General features: G+C 45.7%; 1 protein-coding gene across 5 annotated transcripts in view; it reads right to left on the bottom strand.

The window, feature by feature from the left end:
* LOC149438300 (integrator complex subunit 14-like) overlaps nt 1-17,972 on the bottom strand; it is a 67,128-nt gene that overhangs the window by 30,895 nt on the left and 18,261 nt on the right. For 3 of the 5 annotated variants that reach the window (XR_016307925.1, XR_016307926.1, XR_016307927.1), the window contains exon 4: nt 13,314-13,940. Coding sequence is in view for 1 of the 5 variants with exons in the window: in XM_089660008.1 (XP_089516134.1) it covers nt 13,689-13,940 (252 nt within the window). In the remaining 4 variants the exon portion in view is untranslated. Of the gene's footprint in view, nt 1-13,142; nt 13,941-17,972 lie in introns of those variants that run through there. The other 2 variants (XR_016307928.1, XM_089660008.1) reach the window with 1 other exon arrangement.

Below are 17,972 nucleotides of genomic sequence, written 5' to 3'. Positions count from 1 at the left end.
AGTACAGTGTCAGTTTTTATTTTTTTTGCACTGATCACTGTATTAGTGTTTTTGGGGATGTCAGTGACTAGAGATGAGCGAATTATTCAAAAATTCGATTCGGCTGATTCGCCGAATTTCAGGAAGAAATTTGATTCGATGCGAATTTATTCGCTACGAAGTTAACTTATAAAAAGGGTTTCTAGGCTTCAGAGAGCCTTTAAATTAGTGCAGAACACTGTACCTTTAATTTAAATGCCCTTGGAGATGAGGAAGGAGAAGGAGAAGGATGAGAAGAAGGAGAAGGATGAGAAGAAGGAGAAGGAGAAGGATGAGAAGAAGGAGAAGGAGAAGGATGAGAAGAAGGATGAGAAGATGGAGAAGGAGAAGGATGAGAAGAAGGAGAAGGATGAGAAGAAGGATGAGAAGAAGGAGAAGGATGAGAAGAAGGAGAAGGATGAGAACAAGGATGAGAAGAAGGAGAAGGATGAGAAGAAGGATGAGAAGAAGGAGAAGGATGAGAAGAAGGATGAGAAGAAGGAGAAGGATGAGAAGAAGGAGAAGGAGAAGGATGAGAAGAAGGAGAAGGAGAAGGATGAGAAGGAGAAGGAGAAGAAGAAGGATGAGAAGAAGGATGAGAAGAAGGATGAGAAGAAGGAGAAGGATGAGAAGAAGGATGAGAAGAAGGAGAAGGATGAGAAGAAGGATGAGAAGAAGGAGAAGGATGAGAAGAAGGATGAGAAGAAGGAGAAGGATGAGAAGTAGGATGAGAAGAAGGAGAAGGATGAGAAGAAGGAGAAGGATGAGAAGAAGGATGAGAAGAAGGAGAAGGATGAGAAGAAGGATGAGAAGAAGGAGAAGGATGAGAAGAAGGAGAAGGATGAGAAGGAGAAGGATGAGAAGAAGGAGAAGGATGAGAAGAAGGAGAAGGATGAGAAGAAGGAGAAGGATGACAAGAAGGAGAAGGAGAAGGATGAGAAGAAGGAGAAGGAGAAGGATGAGAAGAAGGAGAAGGATGAGAAGAAGGAGAAGGATGAGAAGAAGGAGAAGGATGAGAAGAAGGAGAAGGAGAAGGATGAGAAGAAGGAGAAGGATGAGAAGAAGGAGAAGGATGAGAAGAAGGAGAAGGATGAGAAGAAGGATGAGAAGAAGGAGAAGGATGAGAAGAAGGATGAGAAGAAGGATGAGAAGAAGGAGAAGGATGAGAAGAAGGATGAGAAGAAGGAGAAGGATGAGAAGAAGGAGAAGGATGAGAAGAAGGATGAGAAAAAGGAGAAGGATGAGAAGAAGGATGAGAAGAAGGAGAAGGAGAAGGATGAGAAGAAGGAGAAGGAGAAGGATGAGAAGAAGGAGAAGGATGAGAAGATGGAGAAGGAGAAGGATGAGAAGATGAAGAAGGAGAAGGATGAGAAGAAGGAGAAGGAGAAGGATGAGAAGAAGGAGAAGGAGAAGGATGAGAAGAAGGAGAAGGAGAAGGATGAGAAGAAGGAGAAGGATGAGAAGAAGGAGAAGGATGAGAAGAAGGAGAAGGATGAGAAGAAGGAGAAGGAGAAGGATGAGAAGAAGGAGAAGGAGAAGGATGAGAAGAAGGAGAAGGATGAGAAGAAGGAGAAGGATGAGAAGAAGGATGAGAAGAAGGATGAGAAGAAGGAGAAGGATGAGAAGAAGGAGAAGGATGAGAAGAAGGAGAAGGATGAGAAGAAGGAGAAGGATGAGAAGAAGGAGAAGGATGAGAAGAAGGAGGATGAGAAGAAGGAGAAGGATGAGAAGAAGGAGAAGGATGAGAAGAAGGATGAGAAGAAGGAGAAGGATGAGAAGAAGGATGAGAAGAAGGAGAAGGATGAGAAGAAGGAGAAGGATGAGAAGAAGGAGAAGGATGAGAAGAAGGAGAAGGATGAGAAGGATGAGAAGAAGGAGAAGGAGAAGGATGAGAAGAAGGATGAGAAGAAGGATGAGAAGAAGGATGAGAAGAAGGATGAGAAGAAGGATGAGAAGAAGGATGAGAAGAAGGAGAAGGATGAGAAGAAGGATGAGAAGAAGGAGAAGGATGAGAAGGATGAGAAGAAGGAGAAGGATGAGAAGAAGGAGAAGGATGAGAAGAAGGATGAGAAGAAGGAGAAGGATGAGAAGAAGGATGAGAAGAAGGAGAAGGATGAGAAGAAGGATGAGAAGAAGGAGAAGGATGAGAAGAAGGAGAAGGAGAAGGATGAGAAGAAGGAGAAGGATGAGAAGAAGGAGAAGGAGAAGGATGAGAAGAAGGAGAAGGAGAAGGATGAGAAGAAGGAGAAGGAGAAGGATGAGAAGAAGGAGAAGGAGAAGGATGAGAAGAAGGAGAAGGATGAGAAGAAGGAGAAGGAGAAGGATGAGAAGAAGGAGAAGGATGAGAAGAAGGAGAAGGAGAAGGATGCGAAGAAGGAGAAGGATGAGAAGAAGGAGAAGGATGAGAAGAAGGATGAGAAGAAGGAGAAGGATGAGAAGAAGGATGAGAAGAAGGAGAAGGATGAGAAGAAGGAGAAGGAGAAGGATGAGAAGAAGGAGAAGGATGAGAAGAAGGAGAAGGATGAGAAGAAGGAGAAGGAGAAGGATGAGAAGAAGGAGAAGGATGAGAAGAAGGAGAAGGAGAAGGATGCGAAGAAGGAGAAGGATGAGAAGAAGGAGAAGGATGAGAAGAAGGATGAGAAGAAGGAGAAGGATGAGAAGAAGGATGAGAAGAAGGATGAGAAGAAGGAGAAGGATGAGAAGAAGGATGAGAAGAAGGATGAGAAGAAGGATGAGAAGAAGGAGAAGGATGAGAAGAAGGATGAGAAGAAGGAGAAGGATGAGAAGAAGGATGAGAAGAAGGAGAAGGATGAGAAGAAGGAGAAGGAGAAGGATGAGAAGAAGGAGAAGGAGAAGGATGAGAAGAAGGAGAAGGAGAAGGATGAGAAGATGGAGAAGGAGAAGGATGAGAAGATGGAGAAGGAGAAGGATGAGAAGATGGAGAAGGAGAAGGATGAGAAGAAGGAGAAGGATGAGAAGAAGGAGAAGGATGAGAAGAAGGAGAAGGATGAGAAGAAGGAGAAGGAGAAGGATGAGAAGAAGGAGAAGGAGAAGGATGAGAAGAAGGAGAAGGATGAGAAGAAGGAGAAGGAGAAGGATGAGAAGAAGGAGAAGGATGAGAAGAAGGAGAAGGATGAGAAGAAGGAGAAGGATGAGAAGAAGGAGAAGGATGAGAAGAAGGAGAAGGATGAGAAGAAGAAGAAGGATGAGAAGAAGAAGAAGGATGAGAAGAAGAAGAAGGATGAGAAGAAGGAGAATTCCAAGCCGGCAAAAAGTGTATCTGCAGAGCTCCGCTATTTCTTAGCGGAGCTCTGCAGATACACTTAGCGGAGCTCTGCAGATACACTTTTTGCCGGCTTGGAATTCTTCTTATTTTCATCCTACTTCTTCTTCTTCATCCTCATCCTCTTCTTCTTCGTCTGAGGATGAGGATGAAGAAGAAGAAGAAGAAGTAGGATGAAAATAAGAAGAATTCCAAGCCGGCAAAAAGTGCATCTGCAGAGCTCCGCTAAGTGTATCTGCAGAGCTCCACTATTTCTGACAGTTCTGTGACATTCCCTCCATACAGCGGTTGAAACATTGTATCTATTTGTTTCCATAAATGGAAACAAATAGATACAATGTTTCAACCGCTGTATGGAGGGAATGTCACAGAACTGTCAGAAATAGGCTTCTGAGGATGAGGATGAAGAAGAAGAAGAAGAAGTAGGATGAAAATAAGAATTCCAAAATTCAAAAAGTGTATCTGCAGAGCTCCGCTAAGTGTATCTGCAGAGCTCCTCTATTTCTGACAGTTCCTTCACATGTACAGCGGTTGAAACATTGTATCTGTTTCCGAATAAAAACATCTGTATCCTAAATGGAAACAAATAGATACAATGTTTCAACCGCTGTACATGTGAAGGAACTGTCAGAGAACTGTCAGAAATAGCGGAGCTCTCTGCAGGGACACTTTTGCCGGCTGATCGGGAAAAATCCGATTCGCGCACCCGAAGTAGGCTAATATTCGGATTCGACGCGAATCAAATTTTTCCTGAAATTCGAATCGAATTCCACTTCGCCTGGTTCGATTCGCTCATCTCTATCAGTGACCCCAAGTCAGTACCCCCCAATGTCAGAATGTCCGCCGCAGTCCCGCCATAAGTCGCTGGTCGCTGCCATAAGTCCCTGATCGCCGCCATTATTAGTATAAAAAAAACCCTAAAAATTCCAGTATCTTTCCCGCCATTTGTAAACGCTATAACTTTCACGTAAACAAATTAATTTACACGTATTGTTTTTTTTTTTTAGCAAAGACATGTCACAGAATGCATTTTGGCAGAAATTTATGACTAAATTTGATTTTTGCATTTTTTTTTTTACTGGACATGTTTTATAGCAAAAAGTCCAAAATATTGTTTTTTTTTCCTCAAAATTGTCAGACTTTTTTTTTTATAGCGCAAAAAATAAAAACCGCACAGGCGATCAAATACCACCGAAAGAAAGCTCAATTTGTGGGGAAAAAAAGGATGTAAATTTCATTTATGTACCATATTGCATGACCGCGCAATTGTCCGTTAAACTAGCGCAGTGCTGTATAGCAGAAAAATGGCGTAAATTGCAGTATCTATACCATAGTTTGTAGACGCTATAACTTCCACACAAAGCAATCAATATACACTTATTGGGATTTTTTTTTACCAAAAACATGGAGCAGAATACATTTTGGCCTAAATTTATAACCAACTTTGAGTTTACTATATATTTTTTATAGCTGAAAATCAAAAATATTGTTTTTCTTCAAAATTTTTGGCTTTTTTTGTTTATAGCGTGAAAAATAAAAAGCGCACAGGTGATCAAATTACACCGAAAGAAAGCTCTATTTGTGTGAAAAAAAGGACGTAAATTTTGTTTGGGTGCAGCATTGCATGACCGCGCAATTATCAGTTGAATTAGTGCAGCGCCGAGTAGCAAAAAGAGGCGTGGTCATTAAGAGGGGTAAATCCTCAGGAGGGCAAGTGGTTAAAAAAACGCTTCTAAATGCAAACGCACATAAACACGGTATGCAAACGCAGCTAACAGACATTTTTTAACCTACGTTTTCCAGCAGTCAGTTTCCATCGTTCAGAAGTGTTTTCCAGATTCCCCCGTGTACATGGGGCCTTATTGTCAAAGCTTAACTGAACAAGCTGAAGTCAGAAGCTGATTGGCCGCCATGCTCAGCTGCACCAGATTGTAAGTGCTCCAGTTTTAATAAATCTAAATGTCTGCTTATCCCAAAGTTCAACCCATTAATCAGGAATTTCCCAAAATTCAAACTGTGAATGACCAGCATAACGGTTCGAATTTGGAAAAATCCAAACCCATATTAGCCACCTCCCGCCCGCCATATAGTAGTATGACGGGCGCAAGGTGGTTCTCTCGTTCTGGGATGACGTCCTCCCATTCTCACTGCGCATGCGCGGCTCAGGGAGCGCGCAGCGTGGCGATCGGCGGTGCGCTGTGTCCTTCAGACACAGCGGATCACCGATCACGGAAAGAGCCGAAGATGTCGGCTCAGTCATGTGATCAGCTGTGTCCAATCACAGCTGATCACATGTAAACAGGGAAATGTCGGTTATCGGCATTTCTCTCCTCTCGAGCTGTCACGCTGACAGAGGAGAGGAGAGCCAGAAATTGGCTTTCCGCGGGGGGGGGGGGGGGGGGGGACGACATGTACACTGTGTGCCCTGATGATCAATGTAGCCCCAGCAGTGCCACCTGTCAGTGTCCGCCAGTGCCCATCAGTGCCACATCAGTGCTCCATATCAGTGCCCATCTGAGCTGCCTTTCAGTGTCACCCGTCAGTGCCACCTATCAGTGCCAGTCAGTGCTGCCTATTAGTGTGCATCAGTGCCTGTCAGTGCCGCCTAACAGTGCCAGTCAGTGCCGCCTAACAGCGCCAGTCAGTGCCGCCTATCAGTGCCATGTATCAGTGCTGCCTTTCAGCGCCCATCAGTGATGCCTGTCAATACCCATCAGTGCCACCTACCAGTGCCTCCTCATCAGTGCCACCTATTAGTGTCAATTAGTGCAGCCTATCAGTGCCCATCACTGCAGCCTCATTAGTACACATCATTGAAGGAGAAAAATAAAATAACTTATTTACAAAATTTTATAACAAAATTTTCAGTGGTTTTTGGTTTGTTTAAGAAAAAATAAAAAACCCAGCGGTGATTAAATACCACCAAAATAAAGCTCTATTTGTCACAAAACAAAATGATAAAAATTTCATATGGGTACAGTGTTGCATGACTGCGCAATTGTCATTCAAAGTGCAACAGCGCTGAAAGCTGGAAATTGACCTGGGCAGGAAGGGGGTAGAAGTGCCCGGTAGGCAGGAAGGGGGTATAAGTGTCCTGTAGGCAGGAAGGGGGTAGAAGTGCCCTGTAGGCAGGAAGGGGGTACAAGTGCCCGGTAGGTAGGAAGGGGGTAGAAGTGCCCGGTAGGTAGGAAGGGGGTAGAAGTGCCCGGTAGGCAGGAAGGGGGTAGAAGTGTCCTGTAGGCAGGAAGGGGGTAGAAGTGCCCTGTAGGCAGGAAGGGGGTAGAAGTGCCCGGTAGGCAGGAAGGGGGTAGAAGTGCCCGGTAGGCAGGAAGGGGGTAGAAGTGCCCGGTAGGCAGGAAGGGGGTAGAAGTGCCCTGTAGGCAGGAAGGGGGTAGAAGTGCCCTGTAGGCAGGAAGGGGGTATAGGTGTCCTGTAGGCAGGAAGGGGGTAGAAGTGCCCGGTAGGCAGGAAGGGGGTAGAAGTGCCCTGTAGGCAGGAAGGGGGTAGAAGTGCCCTGTAGGCAGGAAGGGGGTATAGGTGTCCTGTAGGCAGGAAGGGGGTAGAAGTGCCCGGTAGGCAGGAAGGGGGTAGAAGTGCCCGGTAGGCAGGAAGGGGGTAGAAGTGCCCGGTAGGCAGGAAGGGGGTAGAAGTGCCCGGTAGGCAGGAAGGGGGTAGAAGTGCCCGGTAGGCAGGAAGGGGGTATAGGTGTCCTGTAGGCGAGGGGTTAATAACACAACATTACCACCTTGAGGTTTCTTGAATTTCGATTCTATACTTGTATATATGGAGAGGCGGCACCAGCTACTTCCTGAGATGACAGCAGACACTTAAATTGCCACATAACAAAGTGCTGGGAGGATTCCATGAAGGAAAAATGAAGGCTTTGTTAACTAGTAGCCGACCGCAGATAGCCGAATGACGGCTTCACTGCGGCCGGCCAGTTCTGGGTGGACGTCATATGACGTCCCCCCAGAACGCGCTCTCCTGCGCGCCCCAGGGGGCGCGCACCCGGCGATCTCCGTGATCGCTGTGTCCTACGGACACAGCTGATCACGTGATGTGGTAAAAGGCCGATCCCAGCGGCCTTTTACCACGTGATCAGCGGTGTCCAATGACACGCTGATCACAGGGAAATGCAAGTGCCGGTTCTCGGCTGCACTTTCCTCACGCTGTCAGATCGTGAGGAAAGTACTGCCGAGAACCGGCAGTTGTCAGAGCGGGGATCGGCACCGATCATCAGGACACTGATGATCAGTGCCCTGATGATCGGTGCCCAGCAGTGCCACCCGCAAGTTCCGCCCACCTGTGCCCAGCAGTGCGCCCACTAGCTCCGCCCACCTGTGCCCAGCAGATCACCCACCTGTGCCCAGCAGTGCACCCACCTGTGCCCAGCAGTGCACCCACCTGTGCCACTCTGCAGTGTCACACACCTGTGCCCAGAAGTGCCACCTACCTGTGCCCAGAAGTGCCACCCACCTGTGCCCACCCACCTGTGCCCACCAGTGCCACCCACCTGTGCCCACCCACCTGTGCTGCCCACCAGTGCCACCCACCAGTGCCGCCCAGCAGTGCCACCAGTCAGTGCCCAGGGGTTGTGCCAGTCAGTGCCGCCAGTCAGTGCCCAGCAGTGATGCCAGTCAGTGCCGTCTATCAGTACCCATCATCAGTGTCACCTATCAGTGCCGCCTATCAGTGCCGCCTCATCAACGCACATCAGTGAAAGAGAAAAAATACCTGTTTGAAAAATTTTATAAAAATTTTTTGCAATTTTTTTATTTATAGCGCAAAAAGTAAAGCGCCCAGTGGCAATTAAATACCACCAAAAGAAAGCTCTATTTGTGAGAAAAAAATGATCAAAATTTCATATGGGTACAATGTTGCATGACCGCGCAATTGTCAAAGTGCGGCAGCGCTGAAAGCTGAAAATTGGCCTGGTAAGGAAGGGGGTATAAGTGCCTGGTAGGCAAGTGGTTAACCATTAGCCGCCCGGCCAATGGCCATTTGGCGGCTTCAGATGTGTATCTGCATTCTGGGTGCCCGCCATTTGGCGTGCTCCCGCACATGCGCCGTTTGCGCTAGTGCAGAGCGGCGCAGCAGTGCGATCTGTCATCGGCCGTGCACCTCGATGACAGATCCGAGTACCGGCTCCCATTGCTGGTACCATGTGACCTGCTGTGACCAATCACAGCAGGTCACATGACAGTTGTATACAATGGATGGCTTCATTCATGCCATCCATTGTATACTAGTGCCTAGCTGTGAATGGTCACAGCTAATCACATGCACATGTCATGTGATTAGCTGTGACCAAATCACAGCTAAGCACAAAAAAAAAAAAAGCTGAATGAATCGATTTCATTCAGGTAAATGCTTGCTTATAGCAAAGTAATTCTTTGCTATAAGCAAATTGTGTAAAAAAAAAAAAAATAAAAAAAAAATACTGATCACTTCCCCAAAGTAGTACAATGTTACTATGGTAACATTGTACTATTTTGGTCATAGTGAAATATGAAAAAAAATCTTTAAAAAAATAAAAAAAAATGTAATAAAAAATTAAATATAATAAAAAAATAAAAAAAAAATATATATATTTTTTTTTTTTCATACTGTCACCAGTCAGTGTCCCTGTTCACCGCCATGCCAGTTATATGATGTTGCTGTACTGCACTGGTGACAGTATGTAAAAAAAAAATAGTGAAAATAATTTTTTTCATTTTTTCATTTTCCGAAAAATTATGACAAAAAAATACATCTTCAAAAAACTCGCCATTCCTCTTATGAAGTACGTCGGACTGTCTACTCTGCAAAAAGGGGTCATTTGGGGATATCTGTACTGTCCTGACATTTGGGGGGATATCTGTACTGTTCTGACATTTGGGGGGATATCTGTACTGTTCTGACATTTGGGGGATATCTGTACTGTTCTGACATTCTTAGACCTCAAGAAATTAGATTGGCTGTCAGTACTTCAGGATTGATCAATATTCAGATCTATACCATAGTTTGTGAACTCTATAACTTTCCTAAAAACTAAATAATACATCCTAATTTGGGTTATTTTCACCAAAGACATGGAGCAGAATACATCTCGGCCTAAATTTATGAAGAACAATTATTTATTTGTAAACTTTTATAACAGAAACAAAGAAAATGTGTTTTTTTTTCAAAATTTTTGGTCTTTTTTTGTTAATTTAGCAAAAAATAAAAACCCCAGCGGTGATTAAATACCACCAAAAGAAAGCTCTAGTTGTGTGAAGAAAATGATAAAATTTTAGTTTGGGTACAATGCTGTATGACCGCGCAATTGTCATTCAAAGTGTGAGAGCGCTGAAACCTGAAAAATGGCCTGGGCAGGAAGGTGTAAAATTGCCCGGTATTGAAACGGTTAAAGCAGAATCCCCCCCCCCCCCCTCACCTTTGTAGTTAAGAAAGCTGTCATTTTACAGGCGGTTGCCCTGGTCCGGCTCCTGTGTCCAGCTATGGCATGAAAAGTCAGTTGAGAGCTCTCATAGGCACACTGGTGACAGTTATCAGCAGAGGTATGATTTGAAAGTTACTGGCTGAACCTGCTCATTTGCATATCTTTGCAAAGGATTCTGGGAAATGGGTTTTGCCACCTCAGGGTTGATCAAATCTGAATTATTTGTGTTTTTAGATGGTTTACAGAGCCAGAAAGATTTGGATGCAAACATACAAGCCAAAAGAAAGATTTTAATGTTAAATTCAAATTTGACTCTCCATAGGTTGATATTTTGGTAGTTCGGTGCGGTATAAAAAGACTCGAAGCTTACTGAGCAGATGGAGAGGTTGGGAAAGCTCAATGGACACCAAGTGAAGGCTCTCTCTAGGGCCAACTCAGTGACACTACTGAGGTGTAGATTCCTCTGAGGGAAGTTCATTGATACTGATGTGAGGATCTATCTGAGGGAAGTTCAGTGATCACTGACAGGAGTGAGACTCCCCCATGAGTGCTTACTACCATGAGGATCTCTCTGGGGAGTTCAGTGATACTGACAATGAGGATCTGATCTAATGAAGTTCAATGACAGGGTGAGGATGTCACCGAAGTTCAGTGACACTGAGGCTTGGAAGTTGAGCGTAATGGTTGTTCCCTGTACCTCTCATTTTTAAGTGTTTTTGCAAGACCCCTTACATATATATTCTTATTATAGACAAATTTACCCCGCTAACTCCTCCCACAGTTTTTACACTACATAGTAATATACGGAAACGTGCGGATTGTTCCCGATTGGTGCGCTATCACTTGAATGGTTCACGAAATATCGCGTTTTTTGTGGTGAAATTGGTCCCATAGGAATGAATGGCGGAATGTTCAAAACTAGAGTGGGAGCTGAAAAATCAGGACATGATTTGTAAACTGCCATCACTCCCTCATTTTCAAGCCCACCTACACGTATCTTATATCAAAACGTTCGGCAATCCCCGCTGCCACTAAAAATGTCCATGGCTAAGCCATAGTCCTGATAGTTTTCACAATATCACCTTTTGTTTGCAACTCACACTGCCCATTGACTTTCATTGAAACTTCACTCGCAGCCACCTGAAATTTGAAGGGTCATTTCTAAACTGCGACTGTGCCTTCATTTTTAATATTTCAGAGACATACTATGCATCAAAATGTAGGTCTGGTTCTTGTGATTCTCACAATATAGCTCTTTGCAGTAGCATTTATACTTTTAAAACTACAAGTGTTTGAAAGTGGCAATCGCCAGTGAATTTGGCAAGTTGGAGCAGTGTGTTTATAAAAGCCCCTCTCAGCTTCCTGTGACTGACTCAGTGAGTTGCCATAGCAACCAAAGATGACTCACCAGGCAGCTGAGTGACCCAGGCTAGACTGTGAGCTGCAAAATACAAGTTGAAATGCATTTCTCAGTCTATCAGGCTTGCCATGTGCACTGCTTACATTTCATCAATCACTTGGTTAGGGTTGGATGCAAGAACACGTCACACAATTTCCCCAGAAATTGTACCTTTTCTAGTTAAGTGTTCTTGCATGGCGACCACTTCCTGTTATCTCACATATATATTCTTATTATTATAGCCAAATTTACCACCCTAACTCCTCCCACAGATTTTACACTACATAGACAGTAACATACCGAAACGTGTGGATTGTTCCCGATTGGTGTGCTATTACTCTGTGGAACGTTTCGCCGAATGGTTCACGAAATATCAGCGTTTTTGTGGTGAAATTGGTCCCATAGGAATGAATGGCGGAATGTTCAAAACTAGAGTGGGAGCTGACAAACCAGGACATGATTTCTAAACTGCCATCACTCCCTCATTTTCAAGCCCACCCAGGGGCGGACTGACCATTTGGAAACTCAGGCACTGCCCGAGGGCCCGAGGTCAGTAGGGGGCCCCATGAGATGCCCCTGGTACCTTTTTCATAAACTTTTTTGAGTTTGGGCAAGGACACAGGGGCCCCATGAACCCCTATTGCCCGGGGGGTCAGTAGGGGGCCCAATGAGATGCCCCTGGTACCTTTTTCATAGGCTTTTTTGAGTTTGGGCAAGGACACAGGGGCCCCATGATCCCCTATTGCCCGGGGGCCCCATGAGTTGTCAGTCGGCCCCTGAGCCCACCTGCACAAATCTTATATCAAAATGTTCAGCTATCCCTGCTGCCACTAAAAATGTCCGCCCACTCCAGTTGTAGACTACTGGTGGAGGCAAGAACACTTCACACAATTTCCCCAGAAATTTTAGCTTTTCTAGTTCTTATTTTTATTCTTATTATAGCTAAATTTGCCACGCTAACTCCTCTCACAGTTTTTACACTACAAAGACAAGTAATATATCAAAACGTGCGGATTGTTCCCGATTGGTGTGCTATTACTTTGTGGAACGTTTTGCCGAATGTTTCACGAAATATCGTGGTTTTTGTGGTGAAATTTCCTATAGGTCCCCTATAGGATAAGCTGGAGCGTGGTGGATTGCCCTCCTCTGGATGCTGGGGTGGTCAACAGGGTTTCTGGGGAATTAAATGCTCGGTACAGAGTAAAAAGGGATATTGCCCATAGTGTAGTAATTAAATACCAGATTTTATTAAAGGGTTAAAATTCCAGACAGCATTCCAAAATTAACAGGAGATACATGCATCTTAACCTCTTCACGCCGGCCGAACGTAAATGTGCGGCCTCCCAGCGTCTGGGCCTAGACACCGAGCGGCCGCACATTTGCGTTCTATTAAAAAAAGACATATGTGCTGAGAGCGCGCGCCCTGCACGCTCCCAGCACACATGTCCGGTACTCACGGAAAGGTCCCGATCTCCTCTTTCGATCGGGACCTTTCTTGATCATGTGATGGGGTGTCACGGCGGTCACATGACCCTAAACCCTGCCCCCCGGCTGCTGAAACCCTTAAAGGGTCGGGAGGCACCGGCGCAAAGGGGTTAAAGCTGCTTGATGACTAACCAGCTTGTGTATAAAGATGGCCGCCGGACCTCCGTGATCCGGCGGCGTCACGTCACAGCGTGCAGGCTCCTCCTTCATATTTATTTCATTTAGGATTGATGTATATGTGCCTACAAAGTCCACTGGTCCACAAACCTCACTAAAACTGAAGAGCGTTTTGAAAAATAATCCCCCCTGTGAGCAAAAGGCTTATTACTTTGCAAATTACAGCTCAGCCCTCCACAAGGGGGTAAGGTCATAGGTCAGAGATGAGTGATCAGATTCTTGGAGATTCTTGGAAAAATCCAAGAACTTCAAAATGTGCCGATATCCCCACCCCCACATAGCACCAGCTTAAGGTTGCCCTTAGAAGGTTTAATCTGTTTTCAGAATGATGGATGGTAAAAATTCAGCCTTTGCCATAATGGTGTCCCATCAAGACCTGCCAGAACATTTATTCCGGACTTAAGAGGATGTTTGACACTAGCAGACATTCAGCGATGAGCCTTCTATAGCAAAAAGTAATGATCACTTACTGGTACAAGAGAGATTTTAACACATTTAGGAAACCCTTTGTATACAAGTCGTTTAGATACCTGTACATCCTTGCTACTGGTATAGTGCAATTCTTGCAAAAAATTTTCCCATCAGTCACAAAACATGGAAATTAGGGCCACATATTGCCACAGGAAAGTGGAAACAGGCAAGCCTTGTAATCCTAGGATCCGCAGACCTGTGTGGTTCCTGATGTTACTATATACAGTACACATATCAATAGAGATTACTGTGCTTCCACATTTCGGGCAGCTATACCTGAGCCAACGGGTTCTCAGTCCTGGCCCATTACCAGTGAATTATTTTGTGGCAGGTTCTGGAAGTCTGCAGTGGTTTACTTGCTAGAAAGCCAACCGGCTTTCCAAGGTGGAGGAGAAGTCCTCCGCTGAGGCCCCACAAGGATATAGATCCGGTCTTCACATTCTTTCAGAGCCACGGCCAGAGAAGTCCGTCTGCAGAGGCGCAATGTTATTGTCATAGGAAGCGTGGTCAGAGGTTCCAGTGCTGGCCAGTTTGAGTTGAGCTGCTGCATGTGAGAGCTGGAAGGCGGCATCAGGATGAGCGTTGTCAGGAAGCAGAGTACATTCCCTCTCCAGCATATCAGACACTCCCTTCAAGAGGTCCAGGAACCCGAAGGCAAGTGCTGCCTTTCGAAGACGATTCAACTCCTGAGAGAAAAATCACAAGCAAGAATGTCGCGTGAGATAAGAAAGACACAAAGCGCCATTAAAAGTAGCATCCTATATTGGAAGTACAGGAGCAGGCAGCAGAAGAGGCTATCACCACCCTGTATGCCCATCTTCTACATTGAATGTATTCTTATGGGAACAAAACCAGCTTCTTCTATGTATTCATGCCAGCATGTTTGCAGATTCTTCCAGCAAGAACGCGATGCAAGTGATGCGGTGCTGAAAACTCTCTTCTTGCAGAATACGTTTTAGGTCTGTGGGGACAATTCGCAAAGCGGTATCTTACCTCATCCAAGTATGTTTCAAAAAAAATTGTTGGCATTCACTAAAAAAAGTGTACCAAAATACAGCATGAGTTAGTGAAAACATGCGGTAATGTAACGAGTCATCAGCTGCCAGCAGGTTGTCACGCCCTCCCTGCCAAAACCATACCAGCCCACATGCCCTTTTGACAAGTCCTTTATTAAAAAAAACAAAAATATAAAAAACATCCCCTGGTTTAGAGCCCTCGTCAATCACAATGCCCGCTGCCACCGCCTTCCCAACAAACAAAAAAAAAAAAAAAAAAAGGGCTCCGCTCCCGACAAAGACTCCCCGTCTGACAGCTCTGCTGCCTGACAGTTCTTAAATAACTAAGGGGCAAGGTCAACCGGTGACCACGCCCCCCTAGTGGTATCAATGACTGGAGCAGAGCTGCCCCCCCATGTTGAGAAGGGGGGGGTGACTGCTTGTTCGCCCTCAGCCCCAACACCCACCCACCCCTTCCTGACCTGCATGCTCAGAAATCCCCACACCTTTTTTTTTCGCTTGCCGTGGAGGTTCCCCTCAAAATCCATACCAGACCCAAAGGGCTTGCTATGGATTTTTTTTTTGGGGGGGGGGGTGGGTTTGGAGAACGCTACTCCATACTGTTTTTTTCTTATTTTTTAATTGCTAGCAATTTTTTTTCTTCAGCAGGTGCCCAGCGGATGACTCGTTACATTACTGCATTTTTACAACGGGGCCTGGGTAGCAGGGGGAAACATATAGTGCAGGCTGAGGCTTATGGGTGTGGCGGGGGTGGGGGGGTCAATTACTGGAACTTCCTAACAAACAAACCAAAGAAAAAAAAAAAAAAAGGGCTCTGCTCCCGACAAAGACTCCCCCACAGCTCCGCTGCCTGACAGTTCTTAAATAACTAAGGGGCAAAGTCAACCGGTGACCACGCCCCCTTGTGGCATCAATGGGGGAGCAGAGCTGCCCCCCCATGTTGGGAAGGGGGGGGGATGACTTCTTGCTTGCCCCCAGCCCCAACACCCACCCCCCCCCCTTCCTGACCTGCACGCTCAGAAATCCCCACACTATTTTTTTTATTTTGCTTGCCGTGGAGGTTCCCCTCAAAATCCATACCAGACCCAAAGGGCTTGCTATGGTTTTTTTTTTTGGGGGGGGGGGGGGGGGTTTGGAGAACGCTACTCCATACCGTTTTTTTCTTATTTTTTAATTGCTAGCAATTTTTTTTTTTCAGCAGGTGCCCCAGCAGATGACTCGTTACATTACTGCATTTTTTCATTACGAAAAGGATCCTGTTGTGTGCTGGCAGCAACCGGTGGGAAGGAGAGGAATACAATGGGGCCTGGGTAGCAGGGAGAAACATATAGTGCTAACTGAGGTTTATGGGTGTGGCGGGTCAATTACTGGAACCAATCCCCTGTATAGCTCTCTCTGCAGCAGCTGAATGCCATCGGGAGGGAGAGGAGAAAAAGACAGATTTCAGCTACTGCAGAGAGTCATACATGGAATCTGTTCCAGTAATTGCCCCCACTGTGCCAATCACCCTCCCTGCCCACATCAGATTCACCCAGCTGCCTGGGCCCCCCTGCTAGCCTGGGGCCCATACAGGAGGACAGGTGGTACCCCTTTATCCACGACCCTGTGTGACTGGGCAGACCATCACAACCCCCCGGATGATATAGCCCAACTAAAGCAATAGCAGGGCTGGGCAGAAGGGTTTAAAAATGTGTGAATTTTAAAACATACATGTTCCAAGGGTAACCTGCTAATACAGTATGCAATACATGGCCAAAAGTTTGTCGTGTCCAGACAATCACAGCTAAATAAGCTTGTTGGATGTCCCATTTAAAAATCACTGGCAATTATATGGCGCTAAATCCAAGAGCTCCACCCCCCTCATCTGCTACACTGCTATAACAGCCGCCACCATCCTGGGAGGACATTGCGCCAGATTTGTTTTAGTCATTTAGCCTGAAAGAGCACCTGTGACATCAGATATTGATACTGGATTAGAAGACTTGGCTTGCATTTGCATTCTACCAGAAAGGTGCCTGTGCAGTTCCTCCACATCAAGCCATGGGATCGATTTACTAAACTGGAGCACTCAGAATCTGGTGCAGACGTACATGGTAACCAATCAGCTTCCAACTTCAGCTTGTTCAACTAAGCTTTGACAATAAGGCTCCATACACACTGGGGGGAGGGCGTTTTGAAAACGCTGCTCAGGAAAAACCTGAGTTTTTCAGCGTTTTTAGCATTAGAGCGTTTTTACAGCTAAAATACTCCTCTAGAAACCCACTAGTTCTGGGGTTTTTTTCCAGCCAAAAAACACCCCTGCCAAAAAATGCTGATTCCAGTCTATGTGTGTATGGACACATGCGATAACATGCTGGGGGGTTTACTGGCTGTAGAAAGAAAAACAAAAAACATCAAAAGCCAAAAACAGCAGCTGTAAAAACATCAGGTGTGCATGAGGACTAAAACCTGGAAGCCCATTAGTTTCTATGCAGAGCCATACCAGATTTTGCATGCTCTATTGTTAGTAAATCCCCCCACCTCCATTGTGTCTATAAACCTGGCTTTGTGCACAGTTTTGCTGAACAGAAAAAAAGACCATCCTAAAACTGTTGCCACAAGGTTAGTAGCACACAATTGTCTAAAACAGCCTCTGTGAACCTTTTTAACACAGAGGAAGCCTTGATTTAACTTTCCGGTCTCAGGGAACCCCTGCTAAAAATGGCTTTATTTACTATTCATGATGCATTAGTGTGATAGTCAGAGGTAAGAATTCTCCTCACACTTGTGGTCATTGGGAAGAATGCTCCTCACACTTGTGGTCATTGGGAAGAATGCTCCTCACACTTGTGGTCATTGGGAAGAATGCTCCTCTTACTTGTGGACAGTGGGAAGAATGCTCCTCACACTTGTGGACAGTGGGAAGAATGCTCCTCACACTTGTGGACAGTGGGAAGAATGCTCCTCACACTTGTGGACAGTGGGAAGAATGCTCCTCACACTTGTGGACAGTGGGAAGAATGCTCCTCACACTTGTGGACAGTGGGAAGAATGCTCCTCACACTTGTGGTCAGTGGGAAGAATGCTCCTCACACTTGTGGTCAGTGGGAAGAATGCTCCTCACACTTGTGGTCAGTGGGAAGAATGCTCCTCACACTTGTGGTCAGTGGGAAGAATGCTCCTCACACTTGTGGTCAGTGGGAAGAATGCTCCTCACACTTGTGGTCAGTGGGAAGAATGCTCCTCACACTTGTGGTCATTGGGAAGAATGCTCCTCACACTTGTGGTCATTGGGAAGAATGCTCCTCACACTTGTGGTCAGTGGGAAGAATGCTCCTCACACTTGTGGTCATTGGGAAGAATGCTCCTCACACTTGTGGTCATTGGGAAGAATGCTCCTCACACTTGTGGTCATTGGGAAGAATGCTCCTCACACTTGTGGTCATTGGGAAGAATGCTCCTCACACTTGTGGTCATTGGGAAGAATGCTCCTCACACTTGTGGTCAGTGGGAAGAATGCTCCTCACACTTGTGGTCATTGGGAAGAATGCTCCTCACACTTGTGGTCATTGGGAAGAATGCTCCTCACACTTGTGGTCATTGGGAAGAATGCTCCTCACACTTGTGGTCATTGGGAAGAATGCTCTTCACACTTGTGGTCATTGGGAAGAATGCTCCTCACACTTGTGGACAGTGGGAAGAATGCTCCTCACACTTGTGGAC

Source organism: Staurois parvus, unplaced genomic scaffold (assembly GCF_062004578.1).
Source record: "Staurois parvus isolate SC_StPar_1 unplaced genomic scaffold, SC_StPar_1.0 ptg001195l, whole genome shotgun sequence".
Lineage (NCBI taxonomy): Eukaryota > Metazoa > Chordata > Amphibia > Anura > Ranidae > Staurois > Staurois parvus.
The sequence above is the reverse complement of the archived record's forward strand: the minus strand, read 5'-3'. Positions and strand labels throughout refer to the sequence as shown.